This window comes from Grammomys surdaster, unplaced genomic scaffold (assembly GCF_004785775.1).
Source record: "Grammomys surdaster isolate TR1022 unplaced genomic scaffold, NIH_TR_1.0 125928, whole genome shotgun sequence".
Classification (NCBI taxonomy): Eukaryota; Metazoa; Chordata; class Mammalia; order Rodentia; family Muridae; genus Grammomys; species Grammomys surdaster.
This window is the reverse complement of record NW_021620751.1, coordinates 2,819,988-2,846,935: the sequence shown is the minus strand read 5'-3', so window position 1 is coordinate 2,846,935 and position 26,948 is coordinate 2,819,988. Positions and strand designations below refer to the sequence as shown.

General features: G+C 42.1%; 2 protein-coding genes across 7 annotated transcripts in view; both read left to right on the top strand.

Annotated features, from left to right (window-relative positions):
- The window catches only part of Ankrd17 (ankyrin repeat domain 17), a 134,260-nt gene extending 122,506 nt beyond the window's left edge, over window positions 1-11,754 (top strand). For all 5 annotated transcript variants that reach the window (XM_028752657.1, XM_028752655.1, XM_028752654.1 and 2 more), the window contains 5 exons: window positions 1,746-1,958; window positions 5,805-6,053; window positions 7,230-7,408; window positions 8,401-8,565; window positions 10,387-11,754. In XM_028752657.1, the coding sequence (XP_028608490.1) occupies window positions 1,746-1,958; window positions 5,805-6,053; window positions 7,230-7,408; window positions 8,401-8,565; window positions 10,387-10,446 (866 nt within the window). In that variant the 3' untranslated portion in view covers window positions 10,447-11,754. The remainder of the gene's footprint in view (window positions 1-1,745; window positions 1,959-5,804; window positions 6,054-7,229; window positions 7,409-8,400; window positions 8,566-10,386) is intronic.
- A 4,834-nt stretch (window positions 11,755-16,588) lies between these two features.
- On the top strand, window positions 16,589-26,203 carry LOC114608667 (cytochrome c oxidase assembly protein COX18, mitochondrial). Of its 2 annotated transcripts, none has more exons than XM_028752671.1 (6): window positions 16,589-16,912; window positions 18,205-18,305; window positions 21,106-21,269; window positions 21,758-21,882; window positions 23,231-23,338; window positions 25,744-26,203. In XM_028752671.1, the coding sequence occupies exons 1-6, from the start codon at window positions 16,589-16,591 to the stop codon at window positions 25,918-25,920; spliced, it is 999 nt and encodes a 332-aa protein (XP_028608504.1). In that variant the 3' UTR covers window positions 25,921-26,203. The 2 variants fall into 2 exon arrangements, with proteins under 2 accessions (XP_028608504.1, XP_028608505.1); XM_028752672.1 differs by having other exon boundaries at window positions 16,805-16,912; window positions 18,201-18,305.
- The last annotated feature ends 745 nt before the right edge of the window (window positions 26,204-26,948 follow it).

Genomic DNA, 26,948 nt, shown 5'->3' with positions numbered 1-26,948 from the left:
CACACACACACACACACACACACACACACACACACATATATATATATATATATATATATATATATATATATATATATATATATATATATTCAAAAGAAAAAAAATAGTATTTGGCAGTTGGCTCCAGATTTTACAGTATTTAGATAGCTAGCTGCTTTTCTTGTTTTGTCGTCCAGTATAGGGTACCAGATTACATTTAGAACTGTTGTACTTTTAAAACAGAGTGTTAGTGCATACTTTTGTATTTCTAGCACTTAGGGTTCAGTGTAGTTCTTGGCTATATGTTGAATTCATTTCTTCCCTGAGGGACCTTATCTTTTTGGAGATATAAGACACACCAGAAGAGAGCATCAGATCCCATTACAGATGGTTGTGAGCCACCATGTGGTTGCTGGTAATTGAACTCAAGACCTCTGGAGTCAGTGCTCTTAACCACTGAGCCATCTCTCCAGTCCAGTCTTTCCAGCTTTTGTTTTGTTTTTCTGGCTTCTCTTTGTAGCCTGTCTTCCTGAAACGCAATATGTAGATGAGGCTGGCCTTGATGTAAGAGATCTGACTTTCTCTGCCTCATGTGCTGGGATTAACTTTTTTGGTTTTTCGAGACAGGGTTTCTCTGTGTAGCCCTGGCTGTCCTGGAACTCACTCTGTAGACCAGGCTGGCCTCGAACTCAGAAATCCACCTGCCTCTGCCTCCCAGGTGCTGAGATTAAAGGCGTGTGCCACCATTGCCTGGCTATTGTCATACTATTTATAGCTGACTTTATATTTTATAGAATGGGAAATTGGGACAGAGACAGTGTGACATGCAAATACTCATGAACATACACTTCAAGAAGAATTATACTTTAAATAAAATCTAGTCCATTGTAGTGCTGCACACAGGTCAGAATATTGTGAACTTGAGGTCTACACATTTTAATTTTTATTTATTGTGAGACCGGTTCTCATTGTGTAGCTCTTGCCACCCTAGAACTCACTATATAGACTAGGCTGGACTCAAAGTCACATAGATTGCCCTGCCTCTGCCAGCCTGTATCTTTTTTACTATTAGTGTAAATAATTCTGTTTTCCTCTGTGTGTCGGCTGCATGCATATGTGTGCACAAATATTTCCCTGTTGCTCAGGAATGTTAGAAGACTGGATTTACTGGAGCTGGAGTTGCAGATAGTTCTGAGTCATCCTGTGGGTGCTGGGATCCAATCCCAGGTCCTCTGCAAGAACAGCAAGTGTTCCTAACTGCTGACCTATCTCCAGCTACTAGCCTGTGACTCTTTTTTAAAAAAAACAGATTTTTTTTAAAGAACAGAATGCAGACTAGTAAATACTGTTTCCTCATTCATATTATCCCTTTGTTCATCTCTTTTCATGAGGGAATAGTTTTGAGAAGGGATCTTTCTTTATAGCTGTCAAACTTGAATTGTGGCCATTCTCAACCTCATTGGGATTATAGATGTGTATGACCATGTGAGATTCTGGATGTGTGAATAGCCCTGTGTTTGAGATAGAGTCCTTCTTACAGTGAGTCTGGCCTTGAATTTATTATGCAGCCAAAGATCATCTTAATCTGACCCTATTGACTATGGCATTACAGGTATTTGCTACCATACCCAACTAAGAATTTCCTTTTTTCTTCTTTTCTTCTCCCTCCCTCTGTCCCTCCCTCCCTCCCTCCTTAAGTACTTTCTAGGCCTCTCCTGGGTCTGGAGGATAATTAATGTAAGTAATGATGGTCTTCTACATTATAGGTATTGTCAACATGGACACACCATATGGTTCTGTAACACCTTCTTCTACACATTTGGGAAACTTTGCCTCAAGTCTTTCAGGAGGTCAGATGTATGGGCCTGGAGCACCCCTTGGAGGAGCACCCCTTGGAGGAGCACCTGCTGCTGCTAACTTTAACAGACAGCATTTTTCCCCACTTAGTTTGTTGACTCCATGTTCATCAGCATCAAATGGTAAGTGTATCCCAGAGGAGAAGTTGTTTCCTTAAAAGCAAAAAGGTGCCGGGCGTGGTGGCGCACGCCTTTACTCCCAGCACTTGGGAGGCAGAGGCAGGTGGATTTCTGAGTTTGAGGCCAGACTGGTCTACAGAGTGAGTTCCAGGAAAGCCATGGCTATACAGAGAAACCCTGTCTTGAAAAACAAACAAACAAAAAAGCAAAAAGGTTTGAGCTCTGCAAGTGTAGGATATTTGCTTTTGAGACAGGCTCTCCTATTTACCGGGCTGGCCTCAGATTCACTGCTTTCAGTTCCCACTCGCTGGAGTACATTCATGTGCTACTTCAGTTCATTCCAAATTTGGGATTTTTAACTTCACCATAATTTTAATGCTGTAAGGAATATAATTTCTAACTCTTTTTGGTTTTTCGAGACAGGGTTTCTCTGTGTAGCCCTGGCTGTCCTGGAACTCACTCTGTAGACCAAGCTAGCAAAAGTGCTTTTAAAACCTACTTTTTGAATGGTACATGCTGGTGAAACCAGAATGTCTTAACTTCTTCAGTGCATGTGTTCTACCATTTGACCATACCTACTTACTCTCAATTTATATTTACTCTTCAGATATAACTAGTGATGAGACTGATTTCTAGCTTTACAAAACATGTGACTAGAGAGCCTAGCATCATGAGACATAGTTGTAATTCCAGCTACTTTAGAGACCAAGGTAGGAGAATTTGTATTTCAGACAGCCTTAGATCTATAGTAATTTTTTTTTCATTTTTTTTTTTGTTGTTGTTGTTTTTTGAGACGGGGTTTTTCTGTGTAGCCCTGGCTGTCCTGGAACTCACTCTGTAGACCAGGCTGGCCTCGAACTCAGAAATCTACCTGCCTCTGCCTCCCAAGTGCTGGGATTAAAGGCGTGTGCCACCACCGGCCTATAGTAAATTTCAAAGCACTTAGGCAGTACTGTAAAAACTGTCTCTAATACAAATAGAAACACTTGTCTGTATAGATAACACAAACTTTTCTCCCTCACCTTTTAAATTCTATCCGTGTAGTCCTGGCTGTCCAGGAGCTCACTCTGTAGAGTCCAGGCAACCTTCCCACTTGTTTAAAGAAATTGCAAGGCAACAGATTAATGCAAACATAATTGAACAATGGTGCCAGGTTCTACCCTAAGCAAGCAGTAGAATATGGTAGCTTAGGCCAAACGTGGTTCTGGCTTGTGAATTCTTCCTCCATGGTTAAGAAAGCCATAAAGTCAGGTGTGCGGATAGGGAGTGTGACCAGACCAAAAAAGAGAAGTGTGTAACAGTCAGTAAGGCTGGGGGTGGGGGGCCAGACTGATTTAAGTGCTTTGACAACATATTGGAGTTAGGCAATTTGATTTTTGATTTTATAGGGGGTTATAATTAAGAGATTGCCTTGAGTCTCAGTCTCAAGAGTGAAATTGGGGAATTTTGAAGTTGTAAGTATTTTTGTATTCTGATATGGCCACAAGTCTATGGGGGCCAGGGAGAGAAATGTGGTTGATTGAGAATGGCCCTCACAGACTCTTATGTGTCTCCAGTTGGTAGAACTGTTGGAGAAGGACTAGGAAGTGTGGCCTTGTTGAAAGAGGTGTGACACTGGTGATGGGCAGAGGTTTCAAATCATTCTCTCACGCTTAAGGATGAAATCTGAGCTTCCAACTAACACTGCAGTGTGTGCTTGCCCACCTGCAGCCCCTCCTCACATAGCTCTAGACGTGACTTTTCCATACCCCTGCTAGGGTGGCCTATTTAGCATCTCTTAGAGTGTTCAATGACTTTCCTAGTCCAGAGTCCAACAAAAGTCTTACATTCTTCCCAAAAGAAGCATGGCTAGGCATGTTGCAACAATTTGGCCCATCTCCAAGTACCTGCTTTCTTCTGTTTTAATTATTATTTTCTTACCGTGAAGAGACCGTTACCAAGGCAACTGAAAGAAGAAACAGTTTATAGAGGGTGAGAGTTCATAAACGTCTTGACGGGGAGCATGGCAGCAGACCAGGAGGCATGGTGCTGGAACAGTAGCCAACTCTGCCTACCTTGAATCACACTATAGACCACCCTGGCCTGGAATTTACAGCTGGATATGCCAGCTTCTGTCTCCAGAGTGCTGGGATTAAAGGCATGTGATTGGGCCTTTGAAACCTCAAAGCAAGCCCATCCCCAGTGACACACCTACAAGACCATATCTTCTAATCTTATCTAAATCTCATACTGATTTTAGACTAAGTATTTGAGCATATGATTCTATGAAGAGTCAGTCTCATTCATAGTAACTCAACACAAAACACAGTTGTTTGCAAAGAATACAGTTTGAGGGAACTGGGGGTGCCGCTCAGTTGATAAAGTGCTTACCTAGCATACACAGTATTTTGAATTTGATCCCTAACACTGCATAAGCCAGGCATGGTGGCAGATTATAGGTATAATCTCAGCACCTAGTTCTCAGGAGAAATAGAAGAATCTGAAGCTCAGCAGCTTCAGGAACTCGCATGCCGGGTAAGAACACTTGCTGTTGAAACAATAAGGACCTAAGTGTAGACCCTAACACCAAGTAAAAAGCAAGGCAGAGAGAGCTACACTATTGCTTGTAACTCTGAACTGTGAAAGGTGGAGCAAGAAAAGGGCTTGCTTCCTATTAACCTAGCTCCAGTTTCACTGAGAAATCCTGTCTCAAGGGCAGAGTAATAGAGCAGGATAGATACCCAACATCCTCATGGCATGCACACCTGCACAGAAACATGTGCATGTATCACACTCGGACACACAAATACTTAATCATACTTAGCTATGCTTAGATTATACTTAGCTATACAGTGATTAATGCCAGCCTGGGCTTAGTGGGCATCCATTTAATTTAAACATTGTTCTTTTAAACGCTTTGATTTTTATATTAGCAGCAGATATTTGCTTAATAATAAGATGGTGATTTATTAAATGAGTAGTTCCCCAGTTTGTAGCATTAAGATCATTATAGTCTAACGTAAAATCCTTGGGCTTTTTATAAAATGCATATGTGGGGGGTGAGTATTAGGAATTGAGCTCAGGGCTTCTTGAATCTCAGGTAAGCATTATATCATTGAACTAAATTGTTATTGTTAATCAGATCTTAATTTCTACATATGTTGCTTTTAAAGACAGTCTTACTTTGTAGCTTAGCCTGGCCTTGAATTTCTAGTTATCCTCTATTTTGTTTTGTTTGAGACAGGGTTTTATTATGTAGCCTTGGCTGTTCTGAAACGTGCTATGTATGTAGTCTCTTTCTCTCTCTCTCTCTCTCTCTCTCTCTCTCTCTCTCTCTCTTTTTTTTGGTTTTTCGAGACAGGGTTTCTCTGGGTAGCCCTGGCTGTCCTGGAACTCACTCTATAGACCAGGCTGGCCTTGAACTCAGAAATCCGCCTGCCTCTGCCTCCCAAGTGTGTATGTAGTCTCTTAAACTCACAGATATTCTACTGTCTTTGTCTCTAGAAGGCTGGGATTAAAGGTGTGTGCCACCGTGCCTGGCTGCAGTCATCTTGACTGAACCTCTCTCTGTAGCTCTTTGATTGCACATGTGCACCAACATGCTCAGCTTAAGCATTCTTCTTAAAACAGAAAAGTATTTCAAAGCAAGAAAGAGGCTGTTGAAGGAGGAGGAGAGGGACGAGACAGTGATGGGAGTAAGGGGGTAAAAATAAAGAATATGGTATATATAAACTGATTTCTTTGTATGGAAATTAAAAGTAATATTAAATCTCAGCTCTCCTAAGAAAAATGTGTATTTTAAGATTTGGTTATACAAAATTCAATATTTTACCGAGTACCTGTATTCTATTTAAAAATATCTTTTTCCAGAGTCTCCAGCACAGTCAGTATCCTCTGGAGTTCGTGCACCTTCTCCTGCCCCATCTTCAGTAACTTTAGGGTCCGAAAAGCCCAGCAGTGTCTCTCAGGACAGGAAAGTTCCAGTCCCAATTGGGACTGAGCGTTCTGCACGGATCAGGCAAACTGGAACTTCAACTCCATCTGTTATTGGGAGTAATTTGTCTACATCAGTAGGACATAGTGGCATCTGGTCCTTTGAAGGGATTGGTGGCAGTCAAGGTATGATATGCTGTTTATTACTGGAAATGAAGCTTATTCATTTGCCTAAAATATTTTAATCAATTTTACATTCATTTAATTTTTTGATATTTTACTTATATGTGGTGTTTCTCCTGCATGTATGTCTATGCAACGATTGTGTGCTTGGTGCCCGAGGAGGCTAGATAAGAGCATTGGATCCCCTGAAACTGGAGATGCAGCCAGTTGTTAGCTGACATCTGTCTGGACCTCACCATTCCTTTAAAGGATCTCTGTCCCTGTCTTGTCAGCTAGACTGATCATCTTCTTTTAGTTCTGGTTTCATGTGTTCTTTCCTCTGAAAATAATCTAATACATATAAACAATTTTGGTTTATTGAGAAAGTCTCCTGTATACTGTAGTGTCCTTGTCCTTGAACTAACTATGTCCCTGGGACCGAGCCTTGACCTTAGTCCTTTTGCCTTCATCTCCTAGTACTTGATTACACGTGTTTGCTCTCTTGCTCTACAGATGCCTACTTGTATTTTCATTTTGCCATATTAAGATGCCACTGTCCATTAATGTTACTCATGGTCAAGATTTCTCAAGATGACCCTCTCAAATATCTGATGTATTCCAGTTGCATTGTTAGAATACTTATACAATTCTTTTGTGTATTATTTTATCTTTGTATGAATTAATGACATTTGTGAGAACTTTCAGAATTCTCCATATGAAATTGTTGGCATCTTATTTTTTCAAACATTTTACTTTAATTATCATATTAGAGTAGATATACTTATTTCCCTTCTCCCTCTCACTTCACTTACTAAGGATAAGTTTATATCATGCCCATTTCTAAGGGAAGAAGCTCATTAATGCCATGGATCTGAGGGATATACCAGTGCCTAAAATCAAAAAACAGTCACAGTTTCTTAATTGTCTTGTAGTTTCTTCCTATAGACTCACAGTGGGAAAAGCAATTCCACCTATTTACTATACTAGGCATTTCTAATGATGTTTAACTTTTTTGTTATGTTTTACGATACTGTTCACTAAGCAATGTGGAAATACTGCTGTAAACATAACAAAAATAGATTATTTTGAAAGAATTCATAATTTGGTGTAAGTTAAAATAGGAATTATAAAGTATTTTTTTTAATTGTGTCTTTATTTTAAATGTTATCAACTTTCATTTTTGACTTTCTTTTCTCTCAGACAAAGTGGACTGGTGTAACCCTGGGATGGGAAATCCCATGATTCACAGGCCAATGTCTGACCCAGGAGTGTTTTCACAGCATCAAGCATTGGAGCGAGATAGTACAGGAATTGTAACTCCTTCTGGTACATTCCATCAGCATGTTCCTGCAGGATACATGGACTTTCCTAAAGTTGGGGTAATTTAAATACATATTTTCATTGTTACAAAATATTGTTTGTTCATTTGTTTGTTTGTTTGTTCTTGTTTATTCCTGGTCATCTTTCATTTCCAAGTGATAAGCTATGAAGTCCCTCTGGAGCTTGACAGGTCAGACTGGCTAAGAGAGTCTTTCTAGCGATTTAGGGGACTCATACTTCAGCAGTCGCTTGTTGGTTTGTTCTCGTTGGGGTATGTTGTTTATTTATTTTGGTTTTCATAGATTTGGTTTTACTTTTACTTATGTGTACATGTGAATATGTATGTGCACATGAATGCAGATGCCCGCGGAGGCCAAAGAGGGCCTTATGAAGTGGTTGGAGGTGGAGTTACAGGAAACCATGAGCCATCAAAAATAGAAGCTAAGATTCAGGTATTCTGCAAGATCAGCAAATACTTTAACTGTTGAGCCATCTCTCCAGCCCACATAGAACCCTTTACAGGGCTAGGGATTACTTTCTGCTTGTTTTTTATTTTGTTTGTAAGACAGGGTCTCAACAGGTAGCTCTGGCTGGTCTGAAACTCCATCTCACAGATCACTTGCTTCTGCCTCCTGAATATTGGGATGAAAGGCCTTGACCACCATGTCTAGCTAAATAAGTTCATTTCAGAGAATAATTTCTAGGTTTTGTGAATAACCTATAATTTCATAAAGTCAGTTGAGGCTTTAAAATCAGTTTTAGGCCTTTTGGCTCTTTGATTGATTTTGTTTTGTTCCTGTTTTTTTTGTTGCTGTTATTGGGTGGGGGGTGGGGGGTTCATGGGGTATGTATGTATCCCTAGCTGGCCTGAAACTCACTCCATAAACCAGACTGCCTTTGCCTCTCAAATGCCTTTTTGTTTTCTATGACAAAGTTCTCTTCACATAGTCCTTGTAAGATTTTTATTGTTTATCAGAGGTAGGAGGCTAAGAAAAAAATAGTGACTTGGATATTAATCTCTCTCTCTCTCTCTTTATCCCCTTTCTTTAAGAGTATGCCTTTTTCTGTATATGGGAATGCAATGCTTCCTCCAGTAGCACCTATCCCTGATGGTGCTGGAGGACCCATATTTAATGGCCCTCATTCTGCAGAACCTTCTTGGAATTCACTGATAAAGATGGTTTCAAGTTCCACAGAAAACAATGGTCCTCAAACGGTAAGACTGCTTAATCAGCTAGCAGTTACTTGCATGTTTACAAAATATGAAGCAAATAGAATTTAGGTAAATCCTGGCAGCTTAAAGAGCACAGTAAATACAGCCAGTAAAGGACATTGACTACAGCTGAAATGGAGCAGAGATCTTTGTAAAATAGCACTCACAGTTTTTAAATTAATTATAGAAAAGTGTTTTATATTTTATTCTGTAGCAGATGATATGTAGAAGAATTTTATTACATAGCTGGCCGTGGTGGTTTACACCTTTAATCTCAACACTCAGCAGGTAGATCTTCATAAGTTACGGGTTAGCCTGGTTTACATGGAGAGTTCCAGGCCATCTAGGACTACATAGTAAGGCCCTGTTTTCAAAAACAAAACAAAATAGCAAGATGCAAAGTGATCTTCATGTTAACATTACAATTTGCTACTTTGTTAAGAGCTTTACAGTATATGAAAACCTAGAGTAATGATTATACACTTGTTTTTGGGCAAAATATATCTTTTTCTGTCTTATCTGACACTCACTAAGTACCCCAGGCTGACCCCAAACTTAAGGACAAGTTCTTCAGCCTCCCAGGTCCTGGGATAGTAGGAATAAGGAACCATACTTTTCTGATGCTTAATTTACTTTGATATATATTCAGTAGCTCTGAATAATTGTGTTTTCACAGCGCTTTATATTGTTTAGTAGTTTTAAAATTGAGCATCACCTCTTGTTAGGATTTCAAAAAGAAAAGGGAAGCAAGGAGAACAGGTTTGGGAACTAGAAGGTGTGTTATTTAGATACAGAACACATGCTTAGCATTCTGCAGTTCCCAGACTCCTTCCCAGACAGGGGTGCAACATTACTGTTTTTTTCCTAGTATTTCCTAATGTGCTGCAGCTTTTTATTTTTATCCCTAACCCCCACCCCCTGGGTGTTGCATGTTTTATTTATCCTGTTTTCAGAAATAGTAGTTTTTTTAAGGAATTTTTTTTTCCCTATGTGTGTGTGTGTATTGCCTGCATGTATGTCTGTATCGCATACATGTTTTGTGCCTTTGGAGCCTATAAGTGGATCTTAGAACTAGAATTATAGACCATTAAAAGGTGTGGTGGGCCGGGCAGTGGTGGCGCACGCCTTTAATCCCAGCACTTGGGAGGCAGAGGCAGGCAGATTTCTGAGTTTGAGGCCAGCCTTGTCTACAGAATGAGTTCCAGGACAGCCAGGGCTACACAGAGAAACCCTGTCTCAAAAAAAAAAAAAGGTAAAAAGGTGTGGTGGAACTCTGTGAATCAAATCTCAGGCCTCTGCAAGAGCATCCTATACTCTTAGCCAGTGAGCCACCTCTGCCTGTCCTTCTCTCTTGGTTCTTTTTTCTTTGTTTGTTTTTTGTTGTTGTTAAGATTTATTCTATGTATGTGAGTACATTGTGGTTCTCCTCAGACATACCAAAGGAGGGCATGGGATCCTATTACAGATGGTTGTGAGCCACCATATGGTTGCTGGAAATGGAACTCAGGATATCTGGCAGAAGAGCCAATGTTCTTCACTGCTGAGTCACTTCTCCAGCCCTCTCTTTCAGTTCTTTGACAAGAGGTCTCACGTAGCCCAAGCTGTCCATGAGACTTTCTATACAGATGGGGATGACCTTGAACTCCAGAGTATTTCCTTTTCTTTATTAGGACTAAATGTGTTGCCAAATCTGGCTATATGTTGAAGATTGAATGAGATTATGTTGTCTTAGTCCATAGATGCTTTACTGTTTCTACGAGTATTATCTTAACCTAAGTATGTGCCTGATTTGTATTTGGTGACATGAATGTTTTATGTTCATAGGTATGGACCGGACCCTGGGCACCCCACATGAACAGTGTGCACATGAACCAGCTTGGCTGATGAGGATAAGCCTGTTAGCCTGCAGATTCCTTTCATTCAGAGGAAATCACAAGTGGCCGAGAAACATTTTTATGCTCCCAAATCATTCTACTGATGTGCTTGACTGAAGTGTGTAGGCTTTTTGCAGAAGAACTTACTAACTGACCTATTTTCTGTGAACATTTGTGACAGCCAATTCTCCATCATCATCCGTTTTTACCTTAGTTAGCATTTTTTTCTTATCATTTTTCTTCTTTCCCTCTTCTCCTTTGGACATAACTTTCTGTTGAAGCTGTTCTTTGGCTGGTTGGTTTTAGTACTGTAAACTGCTTCTGAGCAAACACGGAAATTTAGCAAAATTATGTAAACTTGATCCTGAAGTTTTAGAATGGCAAATAAATGTACAATTGTTTACATAACAGGAAAGGCTAAGGAGAAAGTAAATTTCAGGATGTCAGTCTAGAGGCTCTACTTTACGTAGACTTAAATTCATGTGAGATATGTACCTTCATATTCAGAAATCTGGATGTCTCCTTCATACATTAAACTATTAATAAGCATCACTTTTCTACTTGTATAATTTAAGCATAGAGTAAAATGATGGGCATTATCAGTGGATGTTCCCTGCGTTAGCTCTGAAACACCCATCTTACTCCCTATTGGGTTTGTTTGTAGCAAGGCAGATAGAAGACATTTCTGATTTTTCTATGTCTTTATTAAATGTGTCACACTTTTCAAACCCATGCACACATATCTCTTCAGTTTGGACCCTCTCTTTGCCACTATTACTACTTAGTAAGATTCTCGTGCTCAATAGTGAAAACCATCCTGTAAAGCTTTTTCCCACAGTGGCTGCTACACAGATGTGGAGCATCTTTAGTGGCGCCAGTGGTTTCTTTTAACCAGAAAACTTGAGACTTTTGAGCCACTTAAAAGCCCCCACAGTTCTCAGTCAGCATATATTGTTTATTTTTAAAGATTTTAGCATATTTTATATTGGATAATATTGATTCTTAACATTGGCTCTTCTGGTCAGCAAGAGTCAACATGCAGTTCCCTTTTCAAGCATCTATGTTTTAGTTTGAAAGGCTCCTCCCTCTCTGCACTTGTTATAGAAATGAAAAGGATGAGCAGCTAACTTGGGCCAACTCAGAAAGGAGTGTTTGGGTTTGTTTTTAAAATGATTTATGGTCAATCCATGAATACACGGATTATAAATTAAAGTCTCCATTTAACCTGTTTATATGTGATTCAGGGCCACACTAAACTACTCAGTGGGAATTATATATTCCATCCACTTGAAACAATAAACAATAATGTATACAAAAATATGTGTCCTCCCCTGTCTCCTATGGAAAAGTAACTCACATGATTGAAATATAAAACAGTTTATACATGAGAATACTGTCATAACACATGTCAAATACTATCAATTTGGTTTTTAATTAGAGACAAACTACACTGTAAAACATGAACTAAAGCTTACCTAAGGTTGATAATACCATTCATTGTTGTCATAGTATATGATAGGATTTTATGTCTGTAGTGACCCGAGTAGAGTATAAGGTAGTTTTTCAAACCCACCCAGCACTTTGGATGCTAAGTATATACATTTAGTTTTCCACCTTTGCTTAATACACCCAAATTAGAAGGAAAATAACCTACAAATATAGCCATGAGTTGAAAAGAAAATTAAAAAGCACTTACACAAAACAACAAAACTGATGTTAACATTTTGTATTGAATTTTGCCATGGTTCTGTCTTTTTCGCTCCCACAATACTTCTCTGAGATAACTAGAGTTATTTTCTGCCTAAAATAATAGAGTTGGAGAACAGACACTACCCAGGGTGTACTACTACGTGTGAGTAGTGGTGTTCACCACACATAATGAGTGTCTCAGTGAAAAAGGAAGAAGGGTGGAAAAGTGACTATTTTCTTGGTCTTAAAATGTGGAGCATGGAAACAGATTTGAGCCCTGTCTATGCTGAGAGAGCAGGACCGTACCATGGTTCTAGAAATTTGTACTAGGAATATTTTTCAAATATATTTTTATACTTCAGATGTAATATAGAACATTTTATTTACTTAATAAAAAAGTTTTGAGACCATGCAGGTCTTCCCCCCCACCCCCTTTTTGAAGTATGTGATTATCTCTGCACACTACATAGTTTGCTTCTTTTTAAGAAGTGACTTAACATATAGCTGTGGTGGCGCACACCTTTAAATCTCAGCAGTCAGTGGGCAGAGCCTGGTGAATCTCTCAACCCCATCTGGTCCACAGAGTAGTTTCTAGGGCAGCCAGGGCTACAAAGAGAAACCCTGCGTGAAAAAAGAAAAATGAAAAGAGTGTGCCAGATGTGGTGGCACATGTCTTTGAGCCTGGTGGAAGGGTCTCTGAGTTCAAGGCCAGCCACGTCTATAAAATTCAAGGCCCAACAGGGCTACATAGAGACCCTGTCTCAACCTCCCCCCAAAAAGAAAAACCTGAATCTGACTTCAAGGGTTATTTTTTTATAATTTCTCATAAGAATAATTTGCCTCAAATATTTTCTAAAATTTTTCTCTAACAGGTTAGAAGTCTTATTTGGAAAACAAGCCCTCTAAAATGACAGCATAACCTATATTAAAATTTTGAGTAGTGTGCTAATAATAATATTCTATAATAAAAATGTTGAGGTTTACAATTTGAATGATTAGTAAAATGATTGTCTAGTATATGTCACAATGGTTAATCCTAGCAGTGAAAAAAATAAATAGGGAGTGGTGGCACATGCCTGTGGTGCTTGTGACCCCAGTACTTTGTAGCTGAGGTTGGTGTGTAACACTGCATCTTTCTGCCTCTGCCTGCTAAGCGCTGGATTTCTACTGAACACCGGTGCTGCTTGCCTTCATCCCATCACAGGTAGAAAAATGGTAAGAACCATTGAGAACCATCTATTTACATTGGTGTGGAGGGGGAGGCCTAAGACTGTGTTACGAATTCCTGGACTTTTCTATGTAGCCTAGGCTGACCTCAACTTGTGGCAATCCTCCAGCTCTCCTTGCTTCTTGTGTGATGATATGGCTGATAGGGATTTGTGCCTCTCTCTTTTTTTTTTCCCCCTCCACAGATTAGACTAGAACTCAGTAGGTAGCCCAGGCTGGCCTCAAGTATACCTAGCTGTCTCTTAAAAAGTGTGTGTGTGTGTGTGTGTGTGTGTGTGTGTGTGTGCGTGTCAGAGACAGACAGATGGAAAGAGATTTTTACTGTGCAAGTGTCTGAGACAAGACAAGAGGGTAGTACAGGGTGAGTGGCTTGAGGTCCCTAGGAACTGAACCCGAGTCCTCTGAAAGAGTACCCAGTGATCTTAACTAAGCCATCTCTCCAGCCCCCTTAGATGGCTCTCTTCAAAGGTCAAAAGTTAAGAAGAAAAATTAGTTGTATGACATAAGTAAAATTGAAAAAGTTGATGGCAAATACTGAGAGTGTGTGTGTGTGTGTGTGTGTGTGTGTGTAATTTTTTTAATGTGTTGCGCAAGAGTTAATTTGCCATGTTAGGATTGTTAGCTTGCCTTAAGACAACATGTGATCATTTTATACTATAATGTACAACTCAAAACATTTCAGTGTTGAATGTGATACACATTGGGGATGATGCTATTCATGATTTACGGGTACTTCCCCTGGCTTTCTCACATAGATAGCAAGCTCGATTGGATTAAGAATTGGGTCGGGGGCTGGTAAGATAGCTCAGTGGTTAAGAGCACTGACTGTATTTCCAGAGGTCACGAGTTCAAATCCCAGCAACCACATGGTGGCTAACAACCATCTGCAATGATATCTGATGCCCTCTTGTGGGGTGTCTGAAGACAGCTACAGTGTACTTACATATAATAAATAAATAAAAATTAAAAAAAAAAAGAACCAAAAAAAAAGAATTGGGTCGGGGTAAAGAGCACTTGTCCTCTGCAGAGGACACTGAAGGACCAAAAATGGTGGCTGACAACCATCTATAATCCCAGTTCCAGGGAAAATGATTCTCTCTTCCAACCTTCAAGGGTACCAGGTAGGCAGGTGGTGCAGTTCACATAAAATACATGTAGGATATACATAAAATGCTAAAAATCTGTAAAACAACTGCAAAAAAATAAGTTTCAGAGCATTAATGCAAGCAGTTTCCCCTTGTATTTTCAGGTGTTTCTGGTGAGACCCAGACTTGAATTCTTATCCTGCCTTTGCCTCTGGCACTAGTGCATGGGGATTGCCCAGCGTACAGTCAGCCTGTATTATATAATAAGTTCTTGGATAGCCTGTGCTACCGTGAGGACATATATCTCAAGGGGGTGTGGGGAGGTCCTAAAGCTGTGCCTGATAACCTTAGTCCAATCCTTAGAATTCTCTTTCCAGAAGGACAGAATAGGCTTTTTTTTTTTTTTTTTTTGTGGTTTTTCGAGACAGGGTTTTTCTCTGTGTAGTCCTGGCTGTCCTGGAACTCACTCTGTAGACCAGGCTGGCCTCGAACTCAGAAATCTGCCTGCCTCTGCCTCCCAAGTGCTGGGATTAAAGGCATGCGACACCACCGCCCGGCTTCTTCAAGTGGTCTCTCTGATACCACATGAGTTTCTTCCTCAGGGTTAGAGTTATATTTACACATGTCACATGCACATTAATAAGAATACAAAAAGTAAACATGCTCACATATGCAACATTATAAGTATTAATAGGTTTAGTTCACATTACAATATATGGGTTTAACTTTTTAATTGATTTATTTCCATTACTTTGACTTATATGATTACTGGTGTTCACATATATCAGAAGAGGTGGTCAGAAACCTGTAGCTGTAGAAAAAAAACGTGATTTTAATAACTGCTTGAAATTTTTGGTTTAGGGTTGTGAACAAAAGATCTATAAATAATAGATCTATTCATAGAGAAAGGATTATTTGTGCTTATCATAATTAAGTACTAGAGTTTACTTATTTTCCTAGTGTTGAGAATTGATTCTAGTTTCTCATATGGTAAGTTGGAACTTGGAATTGCTTTTTAAGTAACTTCTCTAGCTTAAGGCCATTTCGGAAGGGCCTACTGGATATTACCAGTTCTCTGGAAATAGGGTGGGGAACACTACTGGTGTCCTAATTAAATTAGCAAGAGATAGGTGAACTGTTTTTCAAAAGAGGATTGTGGTATGGGAGCTGAAGGCAGGTTACCCAAGTTACAGAAAATACATTATCTGATAGCTTTGTTAGGTGTTCAATGAAGTAGGGGACAGTGTCCACAGTTTGGCTTTACCAAACATGGGAGAAGTTTCTAAAAACTCAGTTCACTTTGGCCTACTCTAGGAGTGGGCACTTCGTTGTAAGAAAACACCTTGTCCAAATTATTTGCTATAGCCAGGAACACAAATGTGAAAAACTCACAGTTGTTGTATGCCCTGTGCATTCCATTTAACCAGAAGACCGTGCTCCCGTTGGAGCAAAATTGTGCTGTTGATAATTCATTTTGTAAAATGAAAACTATTACTTTTCCCCGGGTCCTTATTATGATGGTGATTCTTTTCAGAGTCACACTAAGATACACAATACATCCTCCTGCCTCTCTGCCTGAGTGCTGGGATTAAAGGCGTGCGCCACCACTAGGCATTCTACGTTTTCCTGTTCATAAAGGAATACACAATGCTAACCGGAACAGATAAAGACAATTAAGTCTTATTATAAGGTAGAACTGTGCCTAGGGGATAAAGGACGCAGACTAACACTGAGCGAGCCAGAAACACTCCGTACTCTTAAAGTAGGTGTTTCCGCAGTGCGTGGAAGAAACGGAGCTAGACGCTACGCGCCTTGGGCGGAAGCAGGCAGGTCACGACAAGTACTCAATCCATAATTTCCTTGGGTGGAAACTGAAACTCAACAGCAAGGAGGTTTGCTCGCCCCGCCTACCCCTGCAGTTCCGGTTCCTCCTCCGAGCTCCACCCCAGCAAGGAAAGGAGTCTTGAGAGCCGCAAGCTGCCGGGTGCCGCGTGGGAAAGGCGGGGCTTTACGTCATCTCTAGCGCGACGCTGGACATTATCTCTGGCTGGAACGGTCCCGCGTGGCCTCGAGCTAGCGCATGCGCGCAGCCTCCTGATGCGCGTGGTCTCCTTGGCCGTCAGGCTAACCTGCCGGCCGCTCTGCGTAGCCATGCTATGCCGCTCGTGTGCCGGGTGGCTCCGGTCGCTGCCCACCCTGCGGCTTCGGGCACCGGGATCACCGCCTGCCTGGAGCAGCGCGCGGCTCCCAGCCCTTCCGGTATGGGCGGCCGCGTCGGTGTCGGCGGCGTCTCCGGGCGGCTGGTATGAGGCCCTGGCAGCATCGGCGCCCGTGCGCACGGCGGAGGAAGTGCTGCTGGGCGCGCACGAGGCCACCGGCCTCCCCTGGTGGGGCAGCATCATACTCAGCACCGTTGCCCTGCGCGGTGCTGTCACTCTGCCCCTGGCCGCCTATCAGCACTACATCCTGGCTAAGGTGAGGGGCGTTGGTCCCCGTGCTGCCTACCTGCTAGTGTTAACCATCGAGGCTGCGTCTTTGCTTAAATAATTTAGTTAGCATTGCATGTTAAATGATGGTTGGTGACTCGAGTACTTAACAGTTCACCCGACCTACCAAGGCTTTATTCGAAATACAAGTGCTTCCCAAACTTTAGTTGAGACCAGTATACAGAAGAAATGGCACGGAGGAATCTGTAACATTTGACCTAAACGTTTTAACAGTGCGTCTGCAGCATTATTTGTCACTATTTGTACTGCTCTTTATTAGTAGAAAAGCATTACTAAGTTAGCAGTTTCCAGACTTATATTCTTACTGTGGACCTACCACCTATGACCCTGTATCTGATGAATTGAAACTTTGAGTTGGCCTTTTAGGAACTCTCTTTTCAGTGGAATTGGCATTGTATTACCTTTCCATGGCAGCTTTGGGGAGGCGGGGGAGTTAGAATAAATCAAGAGTTTAAGTACTTTGAGTCACAGAGGATTGCCAGGAAGGGACGAAGCATCAGCGTTGAGCCAGGATGCAGTCACAGTGAGGTGTTAACACTCTGGAATGCTGTTTTCTCTATACTGGGAAATCTAAGGATGGAACAGTAAAATCCGGGATGCAGATTTCATTTACTCAAAACCCTAGGAGGAGGTGCTGTTAGATTTGCTACATACTGGGAGTCAGGATTTCAGAAGTTATGCACAGCCAGAAATAGAAAACCGTCAGGCACCCATAACCAAGAAGTTGCAGTTGGTTTAACTCAGTTTGGTTTCCAAGACCACGCAGATAGGTGTACAAGCAGGAATTTAAAATTGGGGCTAAAGATATATTAAGCTAATATCTAATAGAGTTTTCTTAAATGTTTCAGATTACAAATGTGATCAGTAAACAACATATGTATATAGTCTAGAAAACAGAATAGAACTGTTTGATTGTCCTGACCAAATTCTGAGTCGGGGAAGAAAGGGATTATGTGGTTTGTAGGCTATATAGTCGATCAGAGAAGGAACAGAAGCAGAAGCCTTGGAGGAACACTACTTACTGGCTTCTTATACAGCCCAGGCTCTTGTGCCTGGGGTGGAGGCACACAGTGCCCTAGGTTCTTCCATGTCAATTAGCAATCAAAAAATGCCCTGTGGGCTATAATCTGATGGGTGCAATTTCTTAGTTGGAGGTCCTTTCTCCTAGATGTGCCAAGTTAGCCACTGAAGCTAACTATAGTAGTGGTTATCAATAAAGACCCTTTATATGCTCATCAAACAGCTTTTTTCTTTAGTTAGGTGGAAAACTTGCAACCAGAAATAAAAGACATCGCCAAGCGCCTTAACCAAGAAGTTGCAGTCTGTGCACGTCAGTTTGGTTGGTCCAAGAGAGTGGCCAGGTATGCAGCTTTGTATCTGTAGTGATAAAAAAGTTCATATATACATACATACATATATATGTATATATGTGTGTGTGAATATGTACACACACATACACACAAATACGTACCTATATGTATATATAGTGTAAATATAACGTTAGGTATTCTTTTGGCTTATTCATATTAATCACTATGCAGCTTGGTTGTTTTATATATTGGAATGGAATCAAAGAAAGGAAGTAACAGGTTATCCCACCTCCTGTGAAGCTGAGTGGTCTCCCATCCTAGCCTCTCAGCTCTCATATTACAGATGTGAACCATTGTACCTGCCTCTGTATATCTAATATGACAAGGTTTCATGTGCACCAGGATGCCATTTAGGGAACTGAACCCAGGAATGACCTTGAACTCCTAATCCTCCTACTCCCACCTCCCAAGTGCTTAGGTTACACATATTGTGATACCACACCTGGCCTCTGTTCTGGGGGAGCCACTGAAAAGATAAAGTCAGTGAATTAAATACCTTACTGAGATTTGACATAAGTCAAGGGAGCTGGGCAAGTAAGTAGTTGTCAATTGCCATGTGGTCCCGTCCTGTCCCATCCCATGTTGTTCATGGGTCAGCCCCCCACCCCCCACCCCCTTTATTTTTAATTGTATTTGGTGTGAGGTGGTTTGACTGTGTAGTTCAGGCTGGTCTTGCACTTCCTTCCAGATGGTGTCGCTACAGTAATGTGCCACCATGCTTGGCAAATTCTATTTAACATGAGCTTTGTCATCTTTATTTGGTGCTAATAGAAACTTGACATTGCACTGAAGAGCTGGATCAGCAGTTAAGAGCACTTGCTTGTGCTTGTTTATTTATTTGCTGTTGTTTTAATCTGAGACAGGGTTTCTCTGTATAGCCCTCGCTATCCTAGAACTCACTTTGTAGATCAGGCTGGCCTTAAACTGAGAGATTCGCCTGCTTTTGTCTTCTGAGTGCTGTTTATTAAAAGCATTGGTCTCTATATCTTGCCTAAAGAACACTTATTGCTCTTTCACAGGACCCAGGTTTGATTCCCAACACTCACATGGCAGCTCATGGCTGTCTGTAGCTTCAGTCCTAGAAATATCCAATATGCACTCTGACCTCTGAGGGCACCAGGCATTCATGTGATGCAATTAAATACATTTATGCAAACCACTTATACATATAAAATAATAAACCTTAAAACGAGCAGCAAAGAAAACTTGACATGTAGGGAAACATAGTAGCTAAACAGTTGAGGGGAGACATTCATCTCAGTACTGTGAAAGAAGATGCAGGTTTATCTCTTGAGTTTCCCCAGCCTGTTTTACATAATGACTTCCAGGCCATCCAGGCTACAGACTGAGACCTTGTCTCAGAAAGAGAAGAAAGTAGAAAGTATATGTATTAATGCATGAAACATAAAGCCTTATTTGTTACATATAAGTGTAAGCCTGGAGTTCTGGGGTTTTTTTTTATATATATATATGAAGAGAAATCAGAGCTACAGCAGTGGGCCAGGAACAGGTGAATAGTTAGTTGTCCACTTGGGTTATAGAGGGCTTGGTGAGGTGATGTTTATGGTGCTTTGCCTGTGCTGCACTCACCCATTTTGTTGGATGACCTAAAAGTTTCAAGGAACAGGATGTGCAGGTGTATGTAGAGAAAGAAAGTACAGATACAATTAGAATGGAAGGGCCTAGAACATACATGTGTACTGTCTTGTTCAGCATATTACAAATTGACTAAACTCAATACACCAATTAAAGGCCTACCTTGTACTAAATGTGTATGATATGAGATTGAAGGTCAGCGGTGCACCCCCAGGAGGCTTATGACTTGGAGGCTACTCTGAGCTAGTACTACCCTCCCTGCTTCAAAAAAAAAAAAAAATCATCCCTCAAGACCTTGGCCTAGAAAGTAAGACTTAGCAGTCAAAAGCAATAGTTAGGTGTGGTGGCACATAATCCTGTAATACTGGCACTTTGGAGGTGGTGATAGGAAGGGTCAAGGCATCCTTGGCTACTTACCAAATTCAAGGTTATTTTGGACTGTCTGAGGCCACGACATCTCAGAAACTAATGTAATTGAGCTGGGTGTGGTGCTGCATACTTTTAATCCCCGCATTTAGGCAGTAGAGGTAGGTGGATCTCTGAATTCAGGGCCAGTTTGTTAAGTACTGAGTGCCAGGCCAGTCAGGGCTATACAGTGAGACTCTGTCAAATGCAAAACAATCTGATTTGGTGAACAGATTAATATAACCTTTGTTGGGAAGTTGATTGAAAAAACTGGAGGCCATTTTGACAAAGTATACAGCGCAGGAACCCCGCTGAACAGAAAGGCTACTTTGGGAGGTCAAGTGATGGTGTTTGCCTGGACTACAGATTAAGTAAAATATGCTTTTAAGTGTAGTATCTGTAGTTAAAATTGTGTTAAACTTCGTTGGTCTTGAAACCAATACTTTTTTTTTTTTTTTTTTTTGCTTCATTTTGAGACAGGAGTTTATGAGGTAGCCCAGGTTTGCCTTACTTAACTGGCTATGTAGCTGGAACCTGGCCTCAAGCAGTTAGAGACTGTAATAAATAAAATTATTTTTAAAAAAACCTTACTGGCTAGAGATCATTAGAGACTAAAGCTGTAGTCTGACAGTGCCAGTAAAAGGCTGTGTGCCTTCTGGTTAATAGCTGTCCCCTACTGGTTACCACAGTTCGAACCCCATTCAACCCTTCAGCCATGACCACAGACTACTGTAGGGTGAAGCTTCTGCTAGTGGTCAGGTGTCATTCTCTCTTTCCACCCTCATCATAGACTCACTTATCTGAAGAACATGCGGAGACTTGTTTCGGAGCTGTATGTTCGTGACAACTGCCACCCTTTCAAAGCCACGGTGCTGGTGTGGGTCCAGCTTCCAATGTGGATCTTCATGTCTGTTGCCCTCCGGAACCTTAGCACGGGGGCCACACGTTCAGATGGTAACTATTACAGAAATTATCATCTCTCAAATTCTTTAATGTTGCATCCCCATAGAAAAGCAATCCTAAGCCGGGCGGTGGTGGCTCACGCCTTTAATCCCAGCACTTGGGAGGCAGAGGCAGGCGGATTTCTGAGTTCGAGGCCAGCCTGGTCTACAGAGTGAGTTCCAGGACAGCCAGGGCTACACAGAGAAACCCTGTCTCAAAAAACAAAACAAAACAAGAAAAGCAATCCTAGTTTTTATAACTCCCATTTGCTGTCTTCCTTACAGAATTCAGAGTCTTAAGTGTAAACCCGCAGTCTCTGTTGAGAACAAAAACTTGAGAAAGTGAAACAAAACAAAAATATTGACTATACATAGCTTGAGTAAGAAGAATGCAGATGTTTGAGTGAGGCACCCTGAGATCGTTGGGCTGCTCTTCTGTGCATGTTCCTGACACCTCTCAGCTGTTCTGAGGGTTCCTGTTTTGTCTATCAACTGTTCCAGCAGGCATTTCTGTTCAGGAACAGTTAGCTGCTGGCGGGTCGCTGTGGTTTCCTGACCTCACTGCAGTGGACTCCACCTGGATTCTGCCCGTCTCTGTCGGTGTTGTCAACTTACTGATAGTGGAGGTCAGTGGCTCGAGTTGGGGTCGCTCTGTCCCTTCCAGGTGACAATGCAGGATGCGGCACCCAAGGACATGTGTATCCCTGCTGAAAAAAGAAAAGATGGTGCTAGAGAAATAGCTTGGTAGTGAACACTGGCTGCTCTTGCACAAGTTCTGAGCTCAGTTCCCTACACCCACATGGCTGCTCACAACAGAGTTTACCTTCTGTCCAACTCCATGCATAGCACCTTGCTGGGATAAAGTAGAGAAACACATACATGAAAACCACAGGATTTGTCAGTCACCTCTTCCATTACTCATAGTGCTTCTGAACTCCATGGCACCAGGCACACATGTGGTACACAGACGTATAGGGAAAACACACAAACACGTTTTCGTTGTTTGTTTTTAAGGAAAAAATCTGAAGTCATCAGTGAATTTTTGTTGGGAAAAGATGTCATGTGCAGTATAAATGTTCTTTAGTGTGGCTCTGGTTTGTGTTCAGTGAAATGCTTGGTAGGAAGAAGGCAGTGGTGAACGGAGGCAGAAATGAATTACTGTCAGTGCCGACGAAGAGCACTAACTCAGCAGTGCTGCGTGCCAGCGTCTGAACAGTTGACAGGAATTACCTAATTCAGACCAACCCTGTGAGAACTACACTGTCGTTATTTCATTTTAAGGGAGGGAAAGTGGTGCATAAGACTTAAAACTTGTGTAGGATTAGGAATCTCTGGGAATACAGGACTGCCAGATGTGAGGACACCAATCTATAACCTCATCACTTGGAAATTGAGCCAAGAGAATCCCTACATCGTGAGAGGCTGTCTCCCAAAGTCAACAGCAGCAGCAGCAGGCTTGCCTCTGCAGTCACAGACCCCCTGCTCCACAGGCACAGAAGCTTAACTGTGGTTCCCCGCCTTGGAGATAGACAGTTAGTTATGTAAGTTTGTTAGTATTGAAATTGTTGTGTTCAAGGGCTAGAGGTGGAGGCCATGACGTACACACTAGGCCAAGTACTGTGCCATTGAACCACAGTGCCAGCCCTTAAAGGTACTTGTAGAGGCTGGTCTCAAACTAGCTTTTAACAGAGTGGGGCGGTACACACCTGTGATCCCCACTGAGGCAGTGTTTGAGGCTGCCCTAGTCTACTGAGTGAGTTCCAGGCCAGTCAGCTGTACAGTGGAACCCTGTCAGAGGACACTAGCATGTCTCAGGTCTCACAAGTCCATAAGCCAAGGATGACCTTGAGTTGCTGATTCAGTTTACCAATGCTGGGATGACAGAAGCACCTAAAAGCCTGGGCTTCAGCATGTGGTTAAAAACTTACCTGATTCAGTGTGTACTTGAGTCATGGTGAGTGTGTTCTACTTCAGATTTTCGCTCTACAAAAAATCGGAACATCTCGCTTTCAAGTGTATGTTACGAATTTTGTCCGTGCTGTCTCCGTGTTGATGATCCCAGTTGCTGCAACAGTACCCTCGGTGAGTAGCATAGCATTGCATGGGCCATGAGGAGCTTCCACAGCCTGTGCCGGCCTGTGCCGGCCTGCTGCTTTGGGGCTTCCTTTTACCCACGGGACCCTTGCTGTTGAACAGCTGACACTGAGCACTGCCTGGACTGACTCACCTTTTGTGGATGTGTCCAACTCTCCTGTCACTCCCTCCTTGCCTCTCTCTATTTTAGTCTGACAGAACACCTCCATAGTCAGGTAGTTACCTACTCGACTAGCTAATACATTGAACAACTTCCATCTAGACTGCACCACGGACTGTAGCGCTTAGAAAAACATCAAAGTTGGTATGGATTCCTGATACTTAACCTTGTGCATTGTTGTGGCTTTGTTCACTTGTCCCTGTTGAGACCCGAGCAAGGTTTTGAAAGAACTAGAAGAATAATTTTTGTTGTTACATTACTTCAGTCTTTTACATAGTTTCCAAAGGTACTTTAGAAGTTGTCAAAAGCTATGTCAGGGTTCGTTTTCATCTTTACTCAGAGCCAACATGAAGCCAGTAATTGGAATTCAGTTGCTGGTAGTTAAGGTTAGATGAGCAGGTAGGAACTTCTCACCGTTCTTGAGGACTCACAGCAATGTGCTGTTGGTGTAAAAATGTATATTAAGTTGGTACTTGGGTGAATATCTGTTACCTGTGCAAAATAAGCTTTCACATATCTGAAGCAGACCTGAAATGGTGGTGTCACAGTACTTTCCCATAGTGGAGTGTTGCTGTAAGATTCTGTGTAACCCCAGAGCAGGAGAAACCCCGGATGAAGCAAGAACAGGGTGTGTCAAGGATGGAGCTCAGAGTTTATAACAGATGTGAAACTGTGTCTTAGGAACCCATGCTTAACTCTGACCCCGGGGTCCAGAGTGGTCCAGTTCAGAGATGATGTGGCAGCTCCACAAAGACAGCAAGAGGCTTGCCTCTGCTTCCTGATCCATCACACACCACCTCTGACACTTGCCCTGGCCACAGTGGTCATGGTGGCTGCAGGAACCAGTTAGGTTGCAGATGGCAGAGGGTGTTTCAGGTACACATAGTCATTCTGAGGAGCATTGCTAGTTGTCCCACCACAGATAAGTCCTTATGTCTTTCTTACTTGGTCACATCAAATTTAAGAGCCTAGAAAGTATGTATAGTGGTTTTTTTAGATGCCCTATACCCAGCAGAATTAGAGTTTTGTTTCTTAGCAACAAAAAGAGTTATGTAGATAGCAGCTATGGTTCCATCTGGATGCATTGAAAAACATGGTGCACAAAAAGCTTGCCAATTCCTGTGTGAGCTGAAGGTGATGTCCAGCCAGTGTCCCAGCTACTCAGAATGTGACAGGGTACATGTGTGGTGTCACAGGACAGCCTCCTCCAGTCTGTTCTCTGCTTCCCCGTGAGAGTTCCAGGAGTTACATTCATATCATCTGGGTTGGTGCCACCTTTACCACCTCGCCATTTGTAGGCACGCTTATTAATGTATCTTGCAAATTCCGTCGTATTCTCCCAGTGGTACCGTGAGGCAGGCCTGTTACAGTGTCCCGTTTGAATAATGAGGAGCCTGAGCATGGGAGGGGAGGGAAGGTAAACAGCTGACGCTGCTCCTCAGGCCTTCCCTTTTCCAGAAACCTCAGGTACTGATTGTAACTGCTGTGTTAATGTTCTGCCCTAGAGGTCTCCCTGTGGGTGGTGTGGGTGGTGTGGGTGGTGCTTGCCATTGTGTGCTAATGTTCTCAGAACAGTCCTCTAAGGTGGGAGCAGTTGCTGTCCCATTTTATAGGTAGGAAACTGAAGAAAGAGAAATGACCAATACAAACCAAAGGTTAGAGAACAGGACTCTCAGACTTGGAGAGCTTCATCCAGACAGGGCTCACCAGCCACATAATTTTACTTCTGAGACAAGACTGCTTTCTGATGCTCAAGCAAAGCTCGAAACCCATGTATGTGTAGGAAACACATGTGTGTATAGAAAGGCTTCAGGGCTTGGTCTGAAGTGCCAGCCTGGGTTGTATCACAAAAGAAAGTTGATAATTCTGTCTCTAAGAACTAAAGAAATGCATCCTGATGACAGAGAGTTGCTGGGGAATCATGGGAGACCAATGAGTAATGGGGAAAGTAAGGTCCAGTACGATTGCCAAGGGAAGTAGCCACGCCCCCAGGCTCCTACCATTCTCTTGCAGAATCAGCTTGTCAGTACCTGTGCTGGGAAAAAGTCTTAGTAGTCAACGAAGGGTGCTTTCCTGCTCTCTGTCACCAGTCTGCTCTTGGTGTGCTCAAGCTTTCGTGCTTGGTGGAGTCCTCATGCTGTCAGGTAGCTTGGTCAGAATGCTGGTGTTTTTTTACTGACTGCAAACCTTGGCCATCCAGGAACAGGTGCTGACCGTTATGTGTTCTCTCCAGGCGCTTGTTCTCTACTGGCTGTGCTCCAGCCTCATGGGCCTCTCACAGAACCTGCTGCTGCGCTCCCCTGCATTCCGCCAGTTGTGCCGGATACCACCCAGCAAGTCTGACTCAGACACCCCATACAGAGACCTCTCTGCTGCCTTTTGTGCCAAGTTCCTTTCAAGAAAACGATGAGAGCCCACTCCCAGTACCCCTGAAATAATTACAAATGTCACTGTCAGTTTCATGCATTGAATTTAGAAGTCTTTATTTAAATATCATGAAGCACTGTGGGAAAGATGTAATTCAGATGTGTTTGACATTTAGTATTAAAAACTGAATGTTCAGTTGTAAAAGTGTAAAAATAACACAGGATGCCTGGCCTTGTTAATAAAAAAATCATAGTTTCGCTGAGAGCAGGATTAGATCCTGTGTGATCTTTGCCCAACTGTCCACAAATAAAGTTTTGCAAATTAAAGGCTCTGGCGAGATAATTTGTTTTTAAAAAAAAAAAAAAGATTTTGTTTTATGTAGATTAGGTGTGGTGTGTTGGAACCCACACTTGGAAGAGCAGTATATACTCACCACTGAGCTGTCTCACAAGCCCTCCAGTGAGGTGATCAACAACTGAGCCATTTAGCCGTCTCACAAACCCAAGTGAAGTAATTCTTTTTTTTTTTTAAGATTTATTTTATGTATATGAATATTCTGTAGCTGTCTTCAGACACACCAGAAGAGGGCATCAGATCCCATTACAGATGGTTGTGAGCCAACATGTGGTTGCTGGGAATTGAACTCTGGACCTCTGGAAGAGCAGTCAGTGCTCTTAACTGCTGAGCCATCTCTTCCAGCCCGTGAGATAATTAATACTTGGGTTGGAGACTGACTGGAGGTCTGTTTGCAGCGTCTATAGTTCTGTCATAATTGGCAAGTTATAGAATAATCTAGTGGGGAGTGAGAGGTAGCCCAGTGGTTAAGAGCACTTGCTGTTCTCACAGAGGACCCACACATCAGCTGTCACCTGAAGTCTGTATGGAAGGATTGGATGCTCTCTGGATTAATTTGGGAAAAGTTCACGGGTGATAGAAATTGTATCTTCAGCCGGGCAATGCTGGCTCATGTCTTTAATCCAAGCACTTGGGAGGCAGAGGCAGGCAGATTTCTGAGTTCGAGGCAAGCCTGGTCTACAGAGTGAGTTCCAGGACAGCCAGGGCTACACAGAG

Coding starts and splice junctions, on each gene's coding strand:
- LOC114608667 (XM_028752671.1), top strand. CDS start 16,589: ATGCTATGCCGCTCGTGTGCCGGGTGGCTCCGGTCGCTGCCCACCCTG. Junction 21,270..21,757: donor GGGGGCCACACGTTCAGATG/GTAACTATTACA, acceptor CAACTGTTCCAG/CAGGCATTTCTGTTCAGGAA. Junction 21,883..23,230: donor TCAACTTACTGATAGTGGAG/GTCAGTGGCTCG, acceptor GTTCTACTTCAG/ATTTTCGCTCTACAAAAAAT.